Source organism: Balaenoptera ricei, chromosome 11 (assembly GCF_028023285.1).
Source record: "Balaenoptera ricei isolate mBalRic1 chromosome 11, mBalRic1.hap2, whole genome shotgun sequence".
Lineage (NCBI taxonomy): Eukaryota > Metazoa > Chordata > Mammalia > Artiodactyla > Balaenopteridae > Balaenoptera > Balaenoptera ricei.
Window position 1 is genome coordinate 35,739,498 of NC_082649.1, and position 21,092 is coordinate 35,760,589.

Genomic DNA, 21,092 nt, shown 5'->3' on the forward strand with positions numbered 1-21,092 from the left:
TTGAAAAAACATTTATCTGAAGCTCACCAATTCCTTCAGTTTTATTTATTTTTCTATTAAATTCAAACAAAACTTAATTTAGTAATTTTCAATTAAGAATAGTATGTGTAGTATGCTTTTGTTTTGGTAAAGTACTTCTATATGTTCTTCTATTTGTATATATGTATTAAAAATATCTAAATACAATTCTTATTAAACATTAACATTGTTATTTTGGGGAGATTTTCACTTTCATCTTTGCTCCTTTTTGTGTTGTTTGGATTTTTAAAATAATGAGTGTGGTAGGGATTACTAGCGCTTACCAAAACTTCTGTTTATTCCTTCTGGCACATGCTTCCTTGAAGTTAAGGGAGTTCGCTTGCTGTAGCCAGTGCAATCTGAGTGAAAGTAGCATGTTACTTTTGTTTTGAAGCCTTTGAGAACTAGTATAAAGTTCTCCTTAATCTCCTTCCCTTTTGTGGCAAACCCTGAAGCTTTATGTTGCGGAGGTGGTCTTAGAAGATGGCAGCACCCTCATCAGCTTTGCTGGTGTCAAGTATGTGGAGCAGAGCCACCATTTAACAACACTGGAGAAATAATGTGAGCAAGAAAGAAACCTTTGTGATTTTTAAGCCTCTGAGATTATGGTGCTATTTGTTCATTTGCTACCATAATATAACTTGATCTATCTTGATAAATGTGCGTCATTTTTACAAAATAATAACTCATTATTCTTCATAAAATTCAAATGTAGCATGGCTTTTTTAGTAAGAAAACAATGTTTATGTTAGTACTATATGTATCATCTATTTTCCAAATGAGTTTGAAGCAACTTACAATATTAAAACACATATAAACCTGGACCAAAATAATGTCAAAAAGGAAAAAAAAATTTTGAAGGTAAACTTGATTTAAAAGAAGATAGATGGATATGATAGACAACTGGAATGAGTTAATTATTGCCATTGAGGACAAAATTTAGCTATGATTCTTCAGGCAGACAAGTAAAAACAAGGGCATCGTTTTGACATTTTTGGTTATGTAGTTTTCATTGTTCAGAGAGCAAATTTACAGGTATTGAGTTGCAGGCAGATTGTATCTATACTTGTTTAAAGGGTCTTGTGTGGCAAAATAGGCAGTGTCTTGCCTGTAACTTTGAAAGAAATACAAAGACTTTATACTTCTATCAGTATTGTATAACATCTGAGAGCTTTATGTTAAATTGCTGTGTATTTAATTGAGTGTATCAGTCAGGATCTAACAAGGAAAACAAACTACTCTGTTTTTAAAACAGGGGAAATCAATGCAGATAGTTTTGTTTCATGGATGATGGAAGAATCTGAGAAGCCAAACGGGAAGGTGATACAACTCGTAGAGATGACCAACAACAGGAAGCTATGACAATCTATAGGCAGGTCTCAGCTGGTAGGAGGCATTGGCAGGAGAGTGGAAGGCATGAGGAAGGGAAAAGCCAGAGTATCTCTCCCCTTCCCTGTCTTTCCAGCTGGATGCCAGCTAAAAAGGGTCTTGGGAAAATGCTGCCTTTAGGACTCTGCATCTCTGTGATGTAGAGCAAAGTAGAGGAAAGGGAAGGAATTGATCAGAGGGCAAAGAGGCATAGATTAGCCCCTGAGTAAAACCATTTCTATAAGAAATAGGGATAATAATTCAGATAGATTGCTTTTGGCTTATCTTCAATCAGGAATACACATGAGGGAAACTGGCAGGAAGTCAGTTTGGGCTATAAGAAGTCAACGTTAAGAAGAAGCTATTCTTCTAGCATTTCTTGTTGATAGATACTTTCATTTTTTTGGCAGGCTGACTTTTGCATTAGTCCTTGTATTGGTTTCAAACTAGGAGGGAGGAGACAGGGGTCTTATCAACTGCCCAAACCCTTCAACAAGTAATTTGATCATGTTTTGGGCTTGCCATTTGGAGTCTTGCCAATCCTAAGAGCAAGAGATCTTCATAGCCATAGAGAGAACTGTGGAATCTTCAAAATGTGGAGAAAATGTCATTGGACTATAAAATGGAGTGAAATAATATATGTAATCACCAGACGTCTATGCTTCTAGAGTTCTTCCTTCAGCATCTGTACTGTGAGTGACATTGTCCTCAAATCTGTGTCCGATACAGATCTCGATGTCTGAACTCGAACATTGCATTGAGAGCTACCACAATCAATTTGACAGGATAAACTTCTTTCATAAGAATAAAATTACTCAAATGTATATCTGTGTTCTGCTTGGTGTGTTATCACTACCTGTTTCTAGTTGTCTATACACAGGATAGTAACAGATATTTTCAGTTTACTTATAATCTCGAGGTATACAGTATGTATAGAAAAAGCTTTTCCCTAAAGACAGTTTAAATGAACTGCTATAAATTCTTGAGAAGATCATTAGACTTTTTAGCCCCATAGTATCATTTTTTCCAATTATGTGTATGGTCAGACTTGGAAATTGTTAAGCCCGACTGAATTTTAAGAGTAAGAGAAGAAAGAAAAAATGTTAACCTTAATTTAAAAGATGAAAAATGGATATGCTAGACAACAAGGATGCCATTGAGGACCAAATTTAGCTATGATTCCTCTTGCAGTCAAGTAAATAAAAGGTGGGGGAACATTTGGGATGATATATTTTCCATTGTTCAGAGAACAAACCTTTGTCCTGGTGTTGATATGATGATACCCAGTTCAAGGATATTAAACAAGGTTGATAATTGAACATAGTTCTAATTAAACATGTAGGTAAAATTCTTCCTCAATTTGCCGTGTGCGCTGACTTTAGCATACTTATATTTTTATATAAATGTATTTGATTTGCCAAATTTTGGAGAAATGACCCATAGGGAAGCAATCTTCTAAATACTGACATCCAACAGAAGAAGAGCCATCACTAATTCTGACATTCAATTTTCCTAAAATTTTGAAGTCAGCTATTAGATCTTTGAAGACATGAAAATCAAAAATCCATCAAACTGATTCCAGACTTGTTAGAAGGGATATATAATAAAACAAAATAGGCTATTCTTATCAGAAAGGTGAATCACAGTTGCTAAAACATTCTTATCGTATGTTTCAGATTGCTCCAAAGCTTACTTTTAAATTAAAAAAAAAATTGGTGTGCCTGGTCTGTTTTTCTCTTTTACACAGCTGCTTTGATAATACGCTCGACTAGAAATCTTGCAACTAGGGAAAATGAGTTTGATTACTTTTCTAAAAGCCAGGTATCTTATAAAAAGAAAAATCAGAAAGGAAAATGAGCAGTTTAGGGTCATTAATTCCAATAGAGGGCTATCAAATTGGGGATATTTTGCTGCTAAGCAGTATGTTCTGAAACAACTTCAGAAAAGATCAAGACAGGTGTTTATAGGGTCACATGCTAAACCACTAGGTTTCGTCAGGCCTCACTTTTCCAGGCTGAGTTAGAGTACAACAAGTGTGTGGTGGGCCTCCTAACCAACCCATTTGCCATGGGAGGAATTAGATAAGAAATCATTTAACCAGTTGGGGGAGGGTTAGATAATCCTCAGTTAAGGGTGAATTTTAACCTAAAAGGCTCAGATATCAGTCTGGGAAACACATGGAGGCTAGTATTTTCAGTCTTCAATTCAGTTAGAGCAAATGAGCAAAGGAACAGGTCAATTAGGATATCTGGTTAGAAAGTGTTATCAAACAAGGAGAATTGGAGTGAAAGCTGAATTCTGGATTCTGTGTCTACTGCTGTTGTTCTTAGATGGTTTGCTTTAAAAAGTCTCAAGCATGTACATTATATACTCCTGTTCAACCTAAGAGAGAATTTTCTTCACCTGACCTATTCTAAATTAGGGGAAATTCTTGTTGAGCTATTTCACTCCAAAATAGAGAGGTGATTGAAGAAAGAAAGATTTTGGTACATTAGAGTGGAATATAAGCTATAAGATATGACAAGAAAAAGCAAGTATTCAAAGGATCCTAGGAAATCTTAATATGTAATATAAAGAAATTATTCGACTCACTGAAGACTGTATTTATTAACTATTTGTAATCATTTTTGAAGTGATTGAAAACATGAGATTAACTAAAAGTAGCAAAATTGTTACAAAAAACATAATAGTGTATTATATAAACACAAAAATCATAATTCACATATCAATTTTTGCCCTCAAATTAAAATTTTCAATCTTGAAAATGGCCACACACCCACAAATCATGATGAAATAATGAAAAAAGTGAAATTTTTTGTTGATCTACCAATAGGAATATGCGTAACAAAATCAGAGCATCAGGATTAGTAGTTGTACATCTGCAGATTCCAACAGGAAAGATGAATAAACAGGCTTTTGAAAATGCTTATCACTGTTACCCAATTCTTGTTGCTATACCATTTCTTTTCAAATTTCTCTTTCAGCCTAGGAGTATCTCCTGCTTTGTAGAAAATGATTCTTGTGTCTTGTTGCTATACCATTTCTTTTCAAATTTCTCTTTCAGCCTAGGAGTATCTCCTGCTTTGTAGAAAATGATTCTTGTTCAATGAAAGAGCTTCTTAGGGTGGTAGCCCAGCCAGTGCCACTAAGTGGCTTGAAGGGCTGGTGGAGAAGGAGCTTTAGCCTTCAATACGGACATGTGGTGTTTCCTCAATTTAATGCTATGTTATGTAAAGCTGCAAAAGCAGCTTCAAGTACCACTCCACAAGTACATTGCTACTCCAAGCCCCTTTTAGATAGACAGTTTGAAGCCACCATTGACTGACAAGGTCATTTTTGAATCACCTTTTATAATCTGCACCACTCTTTACACTGCAAGAAATGAGCTGGCCACCAAACACTCAGTTGTAGCCTGGTGGATTCCACCATCATCCCTCACTACCCTCTGCTGCAAACTGTCCATTACAATGTCACAATTTTTTAAATGATAGACATTTAAAAATCCATTTGGAACAATGGATTTTTCCAGAGTTTGGATATTAATTATCTTCTACTCTATGCACAAATGTTTAAATGGCCTTTCTGAACACAGTAGTTAATGCCAATTGGGAATAGTCCAAGGGAATTCATGAAGATAAATGAATTTTGAGTAGGCTTATTTTGGGAGGAGGAGAAGGGCATACTTTTCCAATAAGACATACTGGCCAATACTTGACCATCAAGAGGACATTCCAGGCAAGAGAAAAGGCAGTTGAAGATGTACAGTGTAGTGGATAATAAGAGCCCTGGAGTCAGGCACATAGAGTAATTGAAGCCCAAGATAAGTGTAGAGATTGGAGTCAGTCTTGCTGTACAAATAATTCTAACTTTTTGACTCAAATTATATTGCATGGATTTAAAGAGTTTGCAGTTATAGTCTCTGAATTATTTGGCAATTTTTAGAAATTATGAAGCATGCCATAGAGATTCCAGAAAACTAGAAATGAGCAAGAGCCAACGATTTAACAAACATTTTTGAACACTATTGTGTAACGTTATGCTAGGGTTACAATGATGTATAAGACACCGTCCCTGCCCCCAAGGATCTCAGAGTCTAGGTGGGAGGAGGTGGGAAGTGGAGAGCCTTTGTAGAGGAGGTAACCTTTCAGATAGGCCTTCAGTGAGAAGTAAGCTTTTGCTGGGCTGGAGATGAGAAAGAGGAAAACTAACTTTCCTTGACCACAGATTACCAATATGATGAATCTGTAAGGGACCCAGTGAGCCTGGGTTTTAGACTTTTACTCTGTAAAAGAAAGTCATTTATTCTCAACTCTGCAAAAAAAGAAAACATTTGGAAAATGACAGGTTAATATTTTTGATACCAAATCCTAAAAAAGAATCTGAAAAATGATTGTTAAATGATTCACTTTAAACTAATTTCATTCACTTTTCTGATAGGGTTATAAAAATTCATAGGTCAAGTGAATTCAAGTTATTTAATAAAGTCTCTCAAAATATCCTTGGGGGATATAGAGAGAAATTGAAAGTATATGAAAGTACTTGGATTGAAGCCAATTAGAAAATACCCATAATTATTACCTAGTGGAGTAGAAAGTACGGGTGTCTTCATGGAATGCTATTATTCTGCCCTACTCCATGTCTTACAAAATTGTTCGGGTGAGGAGACACAGGATAGTTTCATTCGTTGATAGCACAAAATTGCAAAGCAGTCAAAATTCAGAATTATCTCAACAGATAGTAATGTTGGGATGAAAACTAATCAAATGCAGTCATCAAATAAACAAGTGTGTGTGTTTCCCAAAGAAATTCCATAGCATGGGTAAAAGGCTGGAGCAAATATGGTTTATCACTTTGTGTGCTATTTATTGGCAACGCTAGATTTAGATTGCTCAGATTCCAGTTTCCTCTGCTGTGGTTAGGCTACATTTGAAAGAATAAATTCAGTTCAGAATGTCAGATTGCCATACTTTAAAAATAGTTTGATAAACAGTTGTATAAGATACAGTTGTAGGAACTGGAGATATTAGTCTTAGGGAGCATGCTAGTTTAATTCAGGGATTTAGGTGGGATTGATGTAATCAAATATGTGTTTTTGAAGTATTACTCTGTCTGCAAGGTGGAGAACAGTTGGAGGAGACAAGAATAAATATGGGAAGACTAGTAAGGAAAGAATGTAGTAACCCAGGTGAGAGGTAAAAGATATTTGGAGATGGAGCAAAGCTGACAGAGGTAAATGCAACAGGACGGATTGTATATCCATCTGTGGGACACAGAATGAGGGAAAGTGATGAGGTTGTTTGGGGTAACATTAAGTTCAAGATGCTGGCAGGGCATTTTAGTGACAATTATCAGTCCAGCTCTTGGACATTCTAATCTGGGGTACAGAGAAATTGTGGTTGGAAATAAGGACATGGGAGGCATCTGAACAGAGTGAACATGAACAGTGAGACATTTTTATGACCTTTTACAGTTCATGGACCACTTCAACACTTCAATCGGTAATTAGTACAACTCTTTGCAGCAAAGCAAGTCTTATTATGGCATTTCAAAGGCATGAAAAACCAAAATTACTTTACATAAATTTGCTTAAGATTTCAACACTAGTAACTGATGGAACCAGGGCTTGAAGACACCAGGTCATCCGACACCCAATTCTAAGATTTTGGGTGTGTGATTTTTAACTACACTGCAGTACCAATCCAATGAGAATCAGAGCTATGGAAGAGTTCCCCAAGAGGAAGAAATATGATGACCATAGCTTGGGACATGCTTATTTTAGGGACTGGAGAGAAAAGGGTCCAATAAAGGAAAAGGAGACAGAGCAAGCAGTTAGAGAGAGTGTTTGACTCTAGAAACCTAGGAATAGAAGGAGCGTGGAGAGCTTCCATAATGAGGGAATGGATAACATTCGTAGGTTTTACCTGAAAGATTAGGATGCTCAGTGCTGAAAACAGATCACTTTCTTTCCTGCACATTTACCTTTTTCTCATTGTTCACTCTCATTTCACACATTTTGTCATTAGCTCCTGAACTAGATTATAAATGCCTTGAGGGCAAGGTCCAGGCCTTCTTTTCCTTCTTGTCTCTGTACTGCCTAACACGGGGCTATATACACAGAATGATATGAAATGTGAAAGCTCTCTGCATGCAGATGATTAATCATCACTAGAATTTTTCCAAAGGCACTGTCTCTAGTGCCAAGAGCACATTTGTTTAAAATGTGCGCTTAAATTTGAATGAAATCTGCCTAAATGGTGCCATCTGTTCTTAGGCAGTTTCAAAAATGTTTAAATACAATTTTACCTTTAAAAGGACAAGCGTAGGGGCATGCCTATGAGACATAAAGATGTCCTTAAATAAACACAGAGCAGACACTGGCATAGTCAATCACACTTAAACAGCTACACATAAAGAATGTTTTCTGAGGTTTAAGAAAATTTTCGCGAAGAGTACACCAACTACTACTTCATGCAGAAAATATTTATGAGAAGTTACAAAATTGTAGGCATGGACTCCTACACATATTACTGCATTTTAATTACAGACTACAGAAATACAATTTAATTTCATGTACCCTTTGAAATGGGTTCACTCTTCCACTATTTGTAATGGTCCACATTTTACTGTGATTTCAGTGCATCAATTTGGAAGCTGAAGACAGCTGAAGACAGCTGTTGGGGATAGTCTCTATGTTAGTCATTTATATCGATTGTCATTTGACTTTTGTTACAGTGCTGTAGGCTTCATTGTTGTGCGAATATAACAGTGAAATGAAACCCACGTTTAAGTTCTGCAAATAACTTACAGTCACTTCCAAAACACCTCAACTTAGTTTCTAAATTTGAGTTTGTGGTTTTAGATGCACGGTTATTTGCTGATCCACTTTAGCATGCAAAATCACACACTGGCTAGGTTTGGGTATAGTTATTGTGGCAACGAGTAATGGGTCAAATTTTCAGCCTATGTAACTCACTAGCTACATCATCATGACCAAAACTATGCCAGTATTTTGACATCTCTGTATTTTGCTAGTTGGTGTAAATCAGTGATCATGTATATCAAGAATTTATATTTACAGAAAGAATTTCTGGTTGAAATAGCATCTAAATATATTACCCTATCTGAATACATGTATATCTGTATGGAAAGTCTTTCGTTAAATCCTGTTTTGCAAAGGTGGAGATCTGAACGTGTTTACTCACATGAGCATTCTTTTGGAATATTTTTAGATAATTTTTATTTTAGATATTTTTAGATATCTGATATCTATTTACTTCTGAGAATTTTTAAATAAAAGAAATAGGATATTTCAGATAAAGATGAAGTCTCCTTGTTAGCCTTTCACTTCCATCCCTCACAAAGGCAACAACTATCATTAATTTGCTATATCCTCCAGTCCGTTTTTTACACTTTTAATGACCTAAGTTATAGCACCATGAACTAATATTTTTAGATAATATTGTCTTCTTAATTATCTATCATAGTATTTATATTATTCTTTAACTTGCCATTTTTCCTCAGCATTCTATTTTAGAAATCTATGTCAATCTATACAGAAGTTTAATTTTCTGTAATTTGAATTATCCCAGTTTATTCATCTTTCCCACCACAGATGTCCATTTAGGCTGTACATCTTGCACCAACTTCTTGCTACCCCAAGCAGTATTGCAGTGAATGTCCATCCATCTCTCTGCCTCTGTCTCTCTCTCTCCCCCGTAATGTACCTGGCCCAGGTTTCTCTCTAGGAAATATACCTAGTAGTCAGGCTATTGCTGGCTTGTGGGCCATAGGGAATTCTCTCAAAAAAGATTCTTGATTTACATTCCTACCAGCAGTGTATAAAAGTTCCTGCTTCCTTATATCCTTATAAACACTTGTTTTGTTAGAGTTTATTTTTTAAAATTTGCCCGTCTAATAGAGGTGAATGAAGCAGTTTATTGTTGGGTTTTAATTACTTGTCTTGACTATTTGTAAGCTTGAGCAATTTTTTCAAAGACTTGTTGACCATTTTCAGGTTTCCTCTTGATGGGATGCCTGTTCATATCCTTTGCTCATTTTTTTCTGTGTTTTTTTTCTTATTGATTTGTGGGGGTTCTTTATTTCAAATATTAATCTTTTGTCAGCCATATATATTGCCAATATCATCGCCTAGTCTTTTAACTTTACGGTAGATCTCATCACCCAGAAGTTCTTTAATTTTGGATTATTTGGTCAAATATTTCAAATCCATTCAGTTTTGTGTTTTGTGTCTTATCATAGCTTATCTATTACTACCTTGGGTTGATTACAATATGCTTCTATATTTTATTAATGTTAAGGTTGTGTTATTTTACACATAAGTCTGTAATACATTCTGGAATTTATTTGTGTGTATAGTGTGAGAGAGCAATTTAAATTTACTTTCTCAAGGGGGTTAGACCATTACTCCAACATCATTTGTTAATAAGTCCATCCTTTCTCTACTGTGGTGTGATGTCACCCATACCTTATACAGAGTTCCTTAAATGAGCACAGCATGTTTCACTGATCTAATTATCTATCTGTTCCTGCACAAGTCCCGCACTGTTTTAATTACTATGGTGTTATGATTATTCCTTGATATATAGCAAGACAAGACCCCTTTCCTTATTATTCTTTCACTGAATTGTTTTTGATTATTTTGCAATATTTGCTCCTTCATCTGGTTTTTAGAATTAATTTGTTTTGTTCTGCAAATAAAACCAGTGGCATTTGTATTTCAATTGCATTGAATATATAGGTTAAAATAGAGAGATTAATATAGAGATTAATTTTGAATTTTCCCATCTATGAAATGCTATATTAATATCTGGTACACCATTTATTCAGGTTTTCATTTTCCCTGCAAATCACACATCTTTTATAAGACTGATCTCTTAGTATCTCATCATCTTTGTTGCTATTACAAATAAAATATTTCCTGATTAATTGTTGCTGGATTATTAGAACTTTATTGATTTTTCATATTGGTCTTGCATCCAGCAACCCTGCTAATCTTTTTAGCCCTTAACAGTTTATTTGTAGACATTCTTGCATTTTCTTTGTAAACCACAATATTTTCGGTATATAATGACACTTTAATTTCTTCTTTTCCTATCACTATGCCTCATATATTTTTCTTGTTTATTACCTTGACTGGAAGCCCCAGTTCAGTGTTGGGTAGTAGCAGTGATGTTGGGTATCCTTGTCTGTGGATTGTGTTTACAATTGTGTAATGAATTCTCTTTATGAACCCATTCTCAGCTATTTTACCATGAAATTCACATTGAAGATTTTCAATATGGCTAGCCAAAGTTAAGGTATGGATTGTGGTCATGTGATGAAATAACGTTATAGTACTGGTTAAGAGGTCCCAAACTTTACCTCATTCACACTCTTTTCTCACTTTCTGAATGAACCCGGCCACATCTGTTATCAGTCATTCCGGAGGTAATACATTGAAAATAATTCACGTTAAGGATCTCAGCTACAAGTGTTTTTGCTCCATTTGAAAGTGTTCACTTCATGGGAAATGAAGTCTTTTCACTGGAAATATAAATTTAACTCTGTTGATATTCTACAGAAATGCTCATTGTTCACATTACATTTTTTCTTTTTAACGTTTTTATTGGAGTATAATTGCTTTACAATGGTGTGTTAGCTTCTGCTTTATAACAAAGTGAATCAGTTATACATATACATATATCCCCATATCTCTTCCCTCTTGTGTCTCCCTCCCTCCCACCCTCCCTATCCCACCCTTCTAGCTGATCACAAAGCACCGAGCTGATCACCCTGTGCTATGCAACTGCTGCGCACTAGCTATCTATTTTACATTTGGTAGTGTATATATGTGCATATATACACTACTACTCTCTCACTTTGTCCCAGCTTACCCTTCCTTCCCCCTCCCCGTATCTTCAAGCCCATTCTCTAGTAGATCTGCATCTTTATTCCCATCTTGCCCCTAGGTTCTTCATGACCATTTTTTTATTTTTAGACTCCATATGCATGTGTTAGCATACGGTATTTGTTTTTCTCTTTCTGACTTACTTCACTCTGTATGACAGACTCTAGGTCCATCCACCTCATTACAAATAACTCAAATTCATTTCTTTTTATGGCTGAATAATATTCCATTGTATATATGTGCCACCTCTTCTTTATCCATTCATCTGTCGATGGATACTTAGGTTGCTTCCATGTCCTTGCTATTGTAAATAGTGCTGCAATGAACATTGTGGTACATGACTCTTTTTGAATTATGGTTTTCTCAGGGTATATGCCCAGTAATGGGATTGCTGGGTCATATGGTATTTCTATTTTTAGTTTTTTAAGGAACCTCCATACTGTTCTCCATAGTGGCTGTATCAATTTACATTCCCACCAACAGTGTATGAGGGTTCCCTTTTCTCCACACCCTCTCCAGCATTTATTGTTTCTAGATTTTTTGATGATGGCCATTCTGACTGGTGTGAGGTGACACCTCATTGTAGTTTTGATTTGCATTTCTCTAATGATTAATGATGTTGAGCATTCTTTCATGTGTTTCTTGGCAATCTGTATATCTTCTTTGGAGAAATGTCTACATAGGTCTTCTGCCCATTTTTGGATTGGGTTGTTTGGTTTTTTGATATTGAGCTGCATAAGTTGCTTGTAAATTTTGGAGATTAATCCTTTGTCAGTTGCTTCATTTGCAAATATTTTCTCCCATTCTGAGGGTTGTCTTTTCGTCTTGTTTATGGTTTCCTTTGCTGTGCAAAAGCTTTTAAGTTTCATTAGGTCCCATTTGTTTATTTTTGTTTTCATTTCCATTTCTCTAGGAGGTGGGTCAAAAAGGATCTTGCTGTGATCTATGTCATAGAGTGTTCTGCCTATGCTGTCCTCTAAGAGTTTTATAGTGTCTGGCCTTACATTTAGGTCTTTAATCCATTTTGAGTTTATTTTTCTGTATGGTGTTAGAGAGTGCTCTAATTTCATTCTTTTACATGTAGTTATCCAGTTTTCCCAGCACCACTTATTGAAGAGGCTGTCTTTTCTCCATTGTATATTCTTGCCTCCTTTATCAAAGATAAGGTGACCATATGTGCGTGGGTTTATCTCTGGGCTTTCTATCCTGTTTCATTGATCTATATTTCTATTTTTGTGCCAGTACCATACTGTCTTGATTACTGTAGCTTTGTAGTATAGTCTGAAGTCTGGGAGCCTGATTCCTCCAGCTCTGCTTTTCTTTCTCAAGATTGCTTTGGCTATTCGGGGTCTTTTGTGTCTCCATACAAATTGTGAAATTTTTTGTTCTAGTTCTGTGAAAAATGCCAGTAGTAGTTTGATAGGGATTGCACTGAATCTGTAGGTTGCTTTGAGTAGTATAGTCATTTTCACAATGTTGATTCTTCCAATCCAAGAACATGGTGTATCTCTCCATCTATTTGTGTCATCTTTAATTTCTTTATTAACTGTCTTATAATTTTCTGCATACAGGTCTTTTGTCTCCCTAGGTAGGTTTGTTCCTAGGTATGTTATTCTTTTTGTTGCAGTGGTAAATGGGAGTGTTTTCTTAATTTCACTTTCAGATTTTTCATCATTAGTGTATAGGAATGCAAGAGATTTCTGTGCATTAGTTTTGTATCCTGCTACATTACCAAATTCATTGATTAGCTCTAGTAGTTTTCTGGTAGCATCTTTAGGATTCTCTATGTATAGTATCATGTCATCTGCAAACAGTGACAGCTTTACTTCTTTTCCAATTTGGATTCCTTTTATTTCTTTTTCTTCTCTGATTGCTGTGGCTAAAACTTCCAAAACTATGTTGAATAATAGTGGTGAGATTGGGCAGCCTTGTCTTGTTCCTGATCTTAGTGGAAATGGTTTCAGTTTTTCACCATTGAGGACGATGTTGGCTGTGGGTTTGTCATATATGGCCTTTTTTATGTTGAGGTAACTTCCCTCTATGCCTACTTTCTGGAGGGTTTCTATCATAAATGGGTGTTGAATTTTGTTGAAAGCTTTCTCTGCATCTGTTGAGATGATCATATGGTTTTTCTCCTTCAATTTGTTAATATGGTGTATCACATGGATTTCTTTGTGTATATTGAAGGATCCTTGCATTCCTGAGATAAACCCCACTTGATCATGGTGTATGATCCTGTTAATGTGCTGTTGGATTCTGTTTGCGAGTATTTTGTTGAGGATTTTTGCATCTATGTTCATCAGTGATATTCACCTATAGTTTTCTTTTTTTGTGACATCTTTGTCTGGTTTTGGTATCAGGGTGATGGTGGCCTCGTAGAATGAGTTTGGGAGTGTTCCTCCCTCTGCTCTATTTTGGAAGAGTTTGAAAAGGATAGGTGTTAGCTCTTCTCTAAATGTTTGATAGAATTCACCTGTGAAGCCATCTGTTCCTCGGCTTTTGTTTGTTGGAAGATTCTTAATCACAGTTTCAATTTCAGTGCTTGTGATTGGTCTGTTCATATTTTCTATTTCTTCCTGGTTCAGTCTCAGAAGGTTGTGCTTTTCTAAGAATTTGTCCATTTCTTCCAGGTTGTCCATTTTATTGGCATATAGTTGCTTGTAGTACTCTCTCATGCCCTTTTGTATTTCTACAGTGTCAGTTTTTACTTCCCCTTTTCCATTTCTGATTTTATTGATTTGAGTCTTCTCCCTTTTTTTCTTGATGAGTCTGGCTAATGGTTTATCAATTTTGTTTTACAACATTTTTATTATAGACTCCTATGAACCAAGCTTCAACCCGTTCCCACTGCATTTTCACCATTCACTTATCAAGCAAGGAACCAGGATCTGCAACCGTGCGACATGCCAAGCTGCATTTAGTTGACCTGGCTGGTTCAGAGCGAGTTGCGAAGACTGGAGTAGGGGGCCAGCTTCTGACAGAGGCCAAGTATATCAACTTGTCACTACATTACTTAGAACAGGTAAACGGGTAGGGTGGGATGTACCTATACCTACCATTTTTTGACCATGTACTTCACATCACGCATTCTACTAGCATTTTTGTCTTGTTTTGTATTGTTTCTCTTCTTTTACTGTGGCAAAATATATATAACGTAAAATTACCATTTAACTAATTTTTACAATTCAGTGGCATTAAGTACATTCAAAATGTTGTGCAAGCATCACCATCATCCATTTCCAGAGCTTCTCATGATCCCAAACAGAAACTCTGTACCCATTAAACAGTATCTCCCAATCTCTTTATACTCCCAGGCCCCCATCACCTCTAGTCTACTTTCTGCCACTATGAATTTGCCTGTTCTAGATTTTCGTATAAGTGGAATTATACAGTATTTGTCCTTTTGTGTCTGATTTCTTCCACTTAGCATAATTTCAAGGTCCATCATGTTTTAACATGTATCACAATTTTCTTCCTTTTTAAGGCTGAATAATATCTCATTGTGTGTGTGTAGATATAAATATAGATATATAGTATTTTGTATATCCATTCATCTGTTGATGAACATGACTTGTTTCCACCTTTTGGCTATTGTGAATAATGCTGCTATAAACATTGGTATAGCTACTAGAATTCTGTATAAACCATTTCATTTAAACCTCACAACAGCTCTGCACTGTAGGTATTAGTTATTACCCACATCTTATAGTTTTTATAACTCAGGTCTTCCCCAGGCCTTCCTGAGATTACACAGCTAGTGGTGAGATAAGGATTTGAACCTCGAATTGCTTGGCTCCAAAGCCTATGCTTTTTTTCACTATACCTTGTGTTTATTTGTAAAATTAGTGGTGTGAATATAAGTTAGAAACGGCCTCCATGGACTATTTGTTTCGGGCTGGTAGATTAGCTATGAGACCATAATGTGGAGATGACCAGTATCTTTTCCATTTGTAGTGACTTCATCTAGTTGGTGATTCTGACCCTGCAATGGTTCTCTTTGTCTTAGCTTCCCTCCCTGTCCCCACTCCAAGTTTACTACAGTCCATCCCAGTGCATGCTTAATTTTTAATTTCTGAATTTTATTCCAAAGGCAGAGAAAGCTCATCTGAATTTTGCTAAGTAAATCTTCCAGACAAAATTTCTCCCATCTAAAAGGAGTGCATTGAATTAAATTATTTTTCAAGTTCCTTTCAGCTCTGTGAGTGTAAATGTTGTGAGTTGAATGTTAAAGATGGCAACTAATTCTAAAAAAAAAAAGAAAGAGAAACATGATCAAAAACTGGAGTGGAGAAGTACAGGGGATATTGGCGAGGCAAAAGGGTCTGTTAATGAATGTTGGAGACTGAAAGATTTGAGAAAAAAAACTACTTTTTTAAAGCTGCATAATGAACCCTTTTGAGAATGATGTTGTCCTGACATTAAATGCTTTCTAATGGTCAAGCTGGCTGAAAAAGCAGATTGAGAGAAACCTAAGGGAACTCTCTGTGAACAAGGCACACACAATTAGGCTCTGACCAAATGAGTCCCAGTAATGCAACACCCAGAGGTTAAGACCTGCATGGTGTTCAGATCACTTTAGTGTTTCTGACGATAGTCAGCATTGCTGAACTCTTTCTTGTTCACATATTACATACTACTTTTACTTAACAGATCTTTTACTTTATAGGACATTTATGTAACATTGATATGAAAGTATAATGGACTATATTCAAAGTGCTTTATTTCAAACATACCTACTTGTTTCAGAGTCTTCACTATCTTTTAATTCCCATTATATCCATCCATCATACGAAATTATATTTATATTTGTTAGTTGAATCAAAATTTCCATCAATTGTAATCACTCAAGAAAAACATTCTGCTCCTTATGTTTTCTTTTTCTTCATTCTACACAACCTTTGCAAGCTGTTACTTGTCATTAAAACTATTCCTCTCCCTACATTTCTTCTCTTCAAAATTCTGGTAACATCAGCCTCATGTGAGCAGTCTTGGTGGCTATGTGGCATCTGATTTTGTATATAGCTAGTTTACTTATTTAACAGATACTTATAAGGAGCAGTAATGTGCTGAGGACTGTGCTGGGCCCTGGAGCACAGCGCTGAATGAAATAGAAACAGCCCTTGCCCCGAAGGTCTTATGGTCCAGTGGAGGGAGACATGCACTGAATAAGTATTCGTTAGGTACGTGGCTGTAATCCTGATGGGAGCCTGCAGAGCAAGTCCAAGGGGCGAGGAGAGTGTGGGGGATTGGACTTAGACTGAGGAAGGGAGAGTTAATGAAAGTTCTCTCAGGACTGATGTTAAGCAGAGATGGGAGGAATGAGTAGGAGTGAGCCCGGCCAGGATGGGGTCAGGGCATGTCAGGCAGTGAGAACTGGGAGTCTGTCAGCCCTTAGCTCCATCTGCGGGATGGATTCACCCAGGGTCTCAGTGACATTCATGTGTCATTGACCTTTGGCTCTCTGAATGTAACTTATCTCTTTCATAGACACCCACTGCATCACTGCAGCCGTTAGCTCTTTACACTGCTGTACAAGGGTCTTCATGGAGGTTATGGCATAAAATAATGGAGAGAGGAGGAGAAGGAGAAGATCAGTATGAGAGGAAAGAAGAACATAAATATGGAAAACTGCAGTGTGTGGACATGGGTACGTGAGATTGAGTAAAGCTAGGAGCAGCTGCTAGAGAGAAAGTTGTGGATAGTAGAGAAATATTGGAATTCTACACAGAAAGACATAAGTGAGAGGGGACCAAAGAGTACCTAGGAAGGAGAATAATAAAAAGAGTGAGCAGATACTGTTGATGAAATAACAGAATTCAAGGACTTTTATAAACAAATTTTCTTTATGAAGTACTTTATTATGGGCCTTTGAGGCTGGAAGTATAACAGTTTAGTTTAATTAGCTTCATTCATTCATTCACTCATTCAATCAACAAATTGTGACTGAGTGTCCACTGGGTGCTACAAGTTACGTTAGGCAATGGGGATTGATGTATAATTGAGAAATAGTCTGTGCTACCGTGTCATCCAGTGAAAGAGCAAAGCATACAAACAAATACTTAGAATGCAGTAAGATAAATGCTGTAATAGAAATTCATGTAGATGTCCAAAATATAATCAAACTGAGACATCTTCTCTGTCTCAGTTTGAATATATAAGATGGAGATGGACTAGGAAAAGACAGTTTGGTAGCCTTTCTTACATGAATTAGCCCACATTAGAGTTATAGAAATTCCATGCGAATTGTAACTGCCCTCTGGCCATAATTGTGAGACCTTACACCTGCTCACAGGGCACAGACGTTCTGAGTTGAATGCACCTTATTGTGCTCAGAAGTAAATAAATTTCTATTTGCCAGAGTACTGTTGGTTTTGGAGTTTTCCTTGTGTATGTAGTACTTTTTTCCAAAAAGTCTCCTCAAAAACATTTCAAGCCACAATAACAGGGTGCATCTTGACCCTAGAATTCGAGTCCGTGGAGGAAAAGGAAGGGACCATGCATACTTGGTCCAGCCATAAGCCTCACGGAGTGCTCCTTGGGTGACCCTGGGTGTCTGTCAGCCCAAATGTTAAGTGAGAAACCACTGAGAACAGAGAGTGTTTGCTCTCTCCTTCTCCAGAAATCAGAATCAGGGTCACCCCGGCCAGTTATCCAACATGAGTGGGACTTTTTCAGAGTGTTACTTTCCACTTGGCTTCCACTGAATGTGTTGCGTTCAGGAGAAAAAATTGGTGGTGCGGTGCTAGTTGTAACTCTGAAAATTTTTGTCAGTTCTCAGGGCATAATCTTCCATGGACATCTGAGTTCTTTAAAAGAAATTCTCTTTAATGAATGAAGTAGTAAACCGAATTATTGATTTCAGGCATAGTTTCTTGGTACGTGGAGATGCTATTAAGTGTCATGTGGGGTTCCACTCTTTGTTGCTTAAAGAATGTCTTCAGGAACATGTTATTGTATTTGTACATGAAATCCAAAATGGAAGTAAACACTAAAGAAATCCAGGTTGTATGAACACCTCCTCACCCTGTGCCATTCAGATCATTTGGCTCCTGCCCAGTTTAGAGAACCCAAAGCAGCCCCACAAAGAATAATTTACTTCTGCCTCTCTCTCAAATACTGGCCATTTCTAAGTCACTCTGAAGATCCGTTTCTGTCCAAGGGGTCTGGGCTTATTATGGTATTCCTAAAGTTCTCTAGAGCTGGGAGGGTACCTGCTTAGGACCCGCTTATAAAGAAATGGCCTAGGACTTCCCTGGTGGCGCAGTGGTTGGGAATCGCCTGCCAGTGCAGGGGACATGGGTTCGAACCCTGGTCCGGGAAGATTCCACAAGCCGCGGAGCAACTAAGCCTGTGCGCCACAGCTACTGAGCCTGCGCTCTAGAGCCCGCGAGCCACAACTACTGAAGCCCGCGCGCCTAGAGCCCCTGCTCCGCAACAAGAGAAGCCACCGCAATGAGAAGTACGCGCACCACCACAACAAAGAGTAGCCCCCGCTCACCGCAACTAGAGAAAAGCCCATGCACAGCAACGAAGACCCAACACAGCCAAAAAAAAAAAGGAAAAAAAAATGGCCTAGAACTGCGTTTATTGTGCTACAAGTCTTCAAAGTGATCATAAAGAACATGGCCTAAAGCCCCCTCCAAACACGGAGTGCTTTTTGTTTTGCTAAGAAGTATCCCAGAAACTCTCTCTATTGATCTTTAAATCACTTCTGTGAGATAGGCAGGCATTCTAATTCCAGTTTTACAGGTGGGGAGACTGAGGCTAATAAATATAAGAGATTGGCCTAAGATCGTATAAGTGGGGCAGCTGGATTCTGACTCTGAGTCCTGGGTTCTTTGTTTTATCATGCACTGCCTTCATTTCCCCCATTCTTAAAGACCATATTTTCTAATCCATAATCTCATTTTGAATTTTAATTCTTCTCTTTAACAATTTTAGAACCCTTTCTGGAAAGGACATTGGGATTGCCTCTACAGCATTCATTCCAGGGGTAGCAGGCAGAAGCTCATTCCCAGCTCCATGAGTAGACCTGACTGGCCTAAGCCGATTCGAGCCAGTCTTTCTCCTGGCTATAGTGATTGGTTCAGAGGTGGCCCATGAACCAAGTTGGTCCCTAGTGAATCTCAGGACTCATGTTTAATTATTAGAGAACTTTCTCATGTCAGTCATGAGTAAGGAAGTATATAACATCAGGGCATTTGGTAGCCATCCTATGGCCACGAGGAGGGGCAGACTTCTACCACATGGGAGACGGAGCAGAGATATGGGCAGAAACTAAGTCCTTTCTAAAAGGCCCCTGACCTTTTAGGTCATTCTAACCTAAAGCATTTCCTATTACAGTTACATGAGCCAATAAATTTCCCTATGATTAAAGCCAGTTTGGGTTACATTCTTTTGTTACTACAGCCAAAAGCAAGTTAACTAACAGACCATTTAATATCAGAAGGAAGTGTAATAAGCATATTCTCCTTTATGTCATCTAAGTTGTCAATAAAACTGTTGAATAGAAAAGACATCAGTTTTGTTTCCTAGACCAGGAAGAAAATAGTGACATTTGTTTTATGAAAGAACTTAAAAGTACTTAGAAAACTGTTAGATATTTAATTGATGATTAATAAACAATAATGCCACCCTCTCTGCATATCTGTCAGACCTACCCCTGTTTGGTTTGGTATTTGCTATTCGGGCCTTCCTTACCTGTTGCAGATATTTGTCCTCTTGGCTCTTAGGGTCTGGAGCTCTGCTCAGCACCCCATGCTCCCATCTTGCCACTCAGACTCGGGTCCACCATATTTCTCACTTTCTTCCCAGTTGCACTGAAGCTTAGTTCACCCAAATCTCATTCACTACTAATGACCCTCCCACTGCCTTCCTAGGTAAAACTAATTAATCCAATCATTCATTTATTCATATTCGTTTAACAAAAAAGTGTTGAGCATATGTTGTATTAATCAGATTTTTTAGCTGCAAACTGGGAAATTCACTCTAGCTAATTTAAGAAGCATAGAGTTTATTAAACATAAAGAATCTCAAGAAAAATTAGAAAACTGGGCTTGAGTACTACCCAGCTAGGAGCAGAGCAACCAAGATACACTTCTTTTTTTTTTCTCAAGATCTTTTTGATGTGGACCATCTTTTAAAGTCTTTACTGAATTTGTTCCAGTATTGCTTCTGTTTTATGTTTTTGGTTTTTTTGGCCGCGAGGCATGTGGGATCTTAGCTCCCTGACCAGGGATCGAACCCGCACTCCCTGCATTGGAAGGCGAAGTCTTAACCACCGGACCACCAGGAAAGTCCCAGCCAAGAGACACTTCTAATCACACCACTGAACTGCTCTGTAAAACACCACTGTTATCCCCACTGGGCACTTAGGACATTAAGCCTTAGATTCCAGAAACTTCCCTGTAGCTGCCTCAAAAAAACCAGTTGCCTTTGCCACCCACCTACAAATGCAGTCTTCCTCCTTATGACCACCACCTCTCATCACTCACCTCCAATCCCACACAGGGTGTTTGCTTGATGGAGCTAGGTCTCATGCAAACCGTGAGCTGTAAGAGAGACTAGGAAATGTAATTTTGTAGGAAGCAGAACTAGGATGGGGGCTATCATGAGAGCTGAGGGAGACAACTCAGTTTCTGCCACATGTACCGGGTGCTGGGTGCTGTTCTTGGCAGTGGTGATGGAGCCACGAGCAAGAGAAACAAAGTCCTTTGTTTCTGCCTTGTGGAGCAGAAACTCTCGTGGGGAAGCAGGTAACAAGTAAATAAATAAAATTTCCAATAGTCGTAAGTATCAG

At 37.5% G+C, this 21,092-nt stretch overlaps 1 protein-coding gene across 1 annotated transcript in view; it reads left to right on the forward strand.

Annotated features, from left to right (window-relative positions):
- KIF6 (kinesin family member 6) overlaps positions 1 to 21,092 on the forward strand; it is a 397,162-nt gene that overhangs the window by 123,479 nt on the left and 252,591 nt on the right. The window contains exon 7 of the mRNA XM_059937468.1: positions 14,109 to 14,315. Coding sequence (XP_059793451.1) covers positions 14,109 to 14,315 — 207 coding nt within the window. The remainder of the gene's footprint in view (positions 1 to 14,108; positions 14,316 to 21,092) is intronic.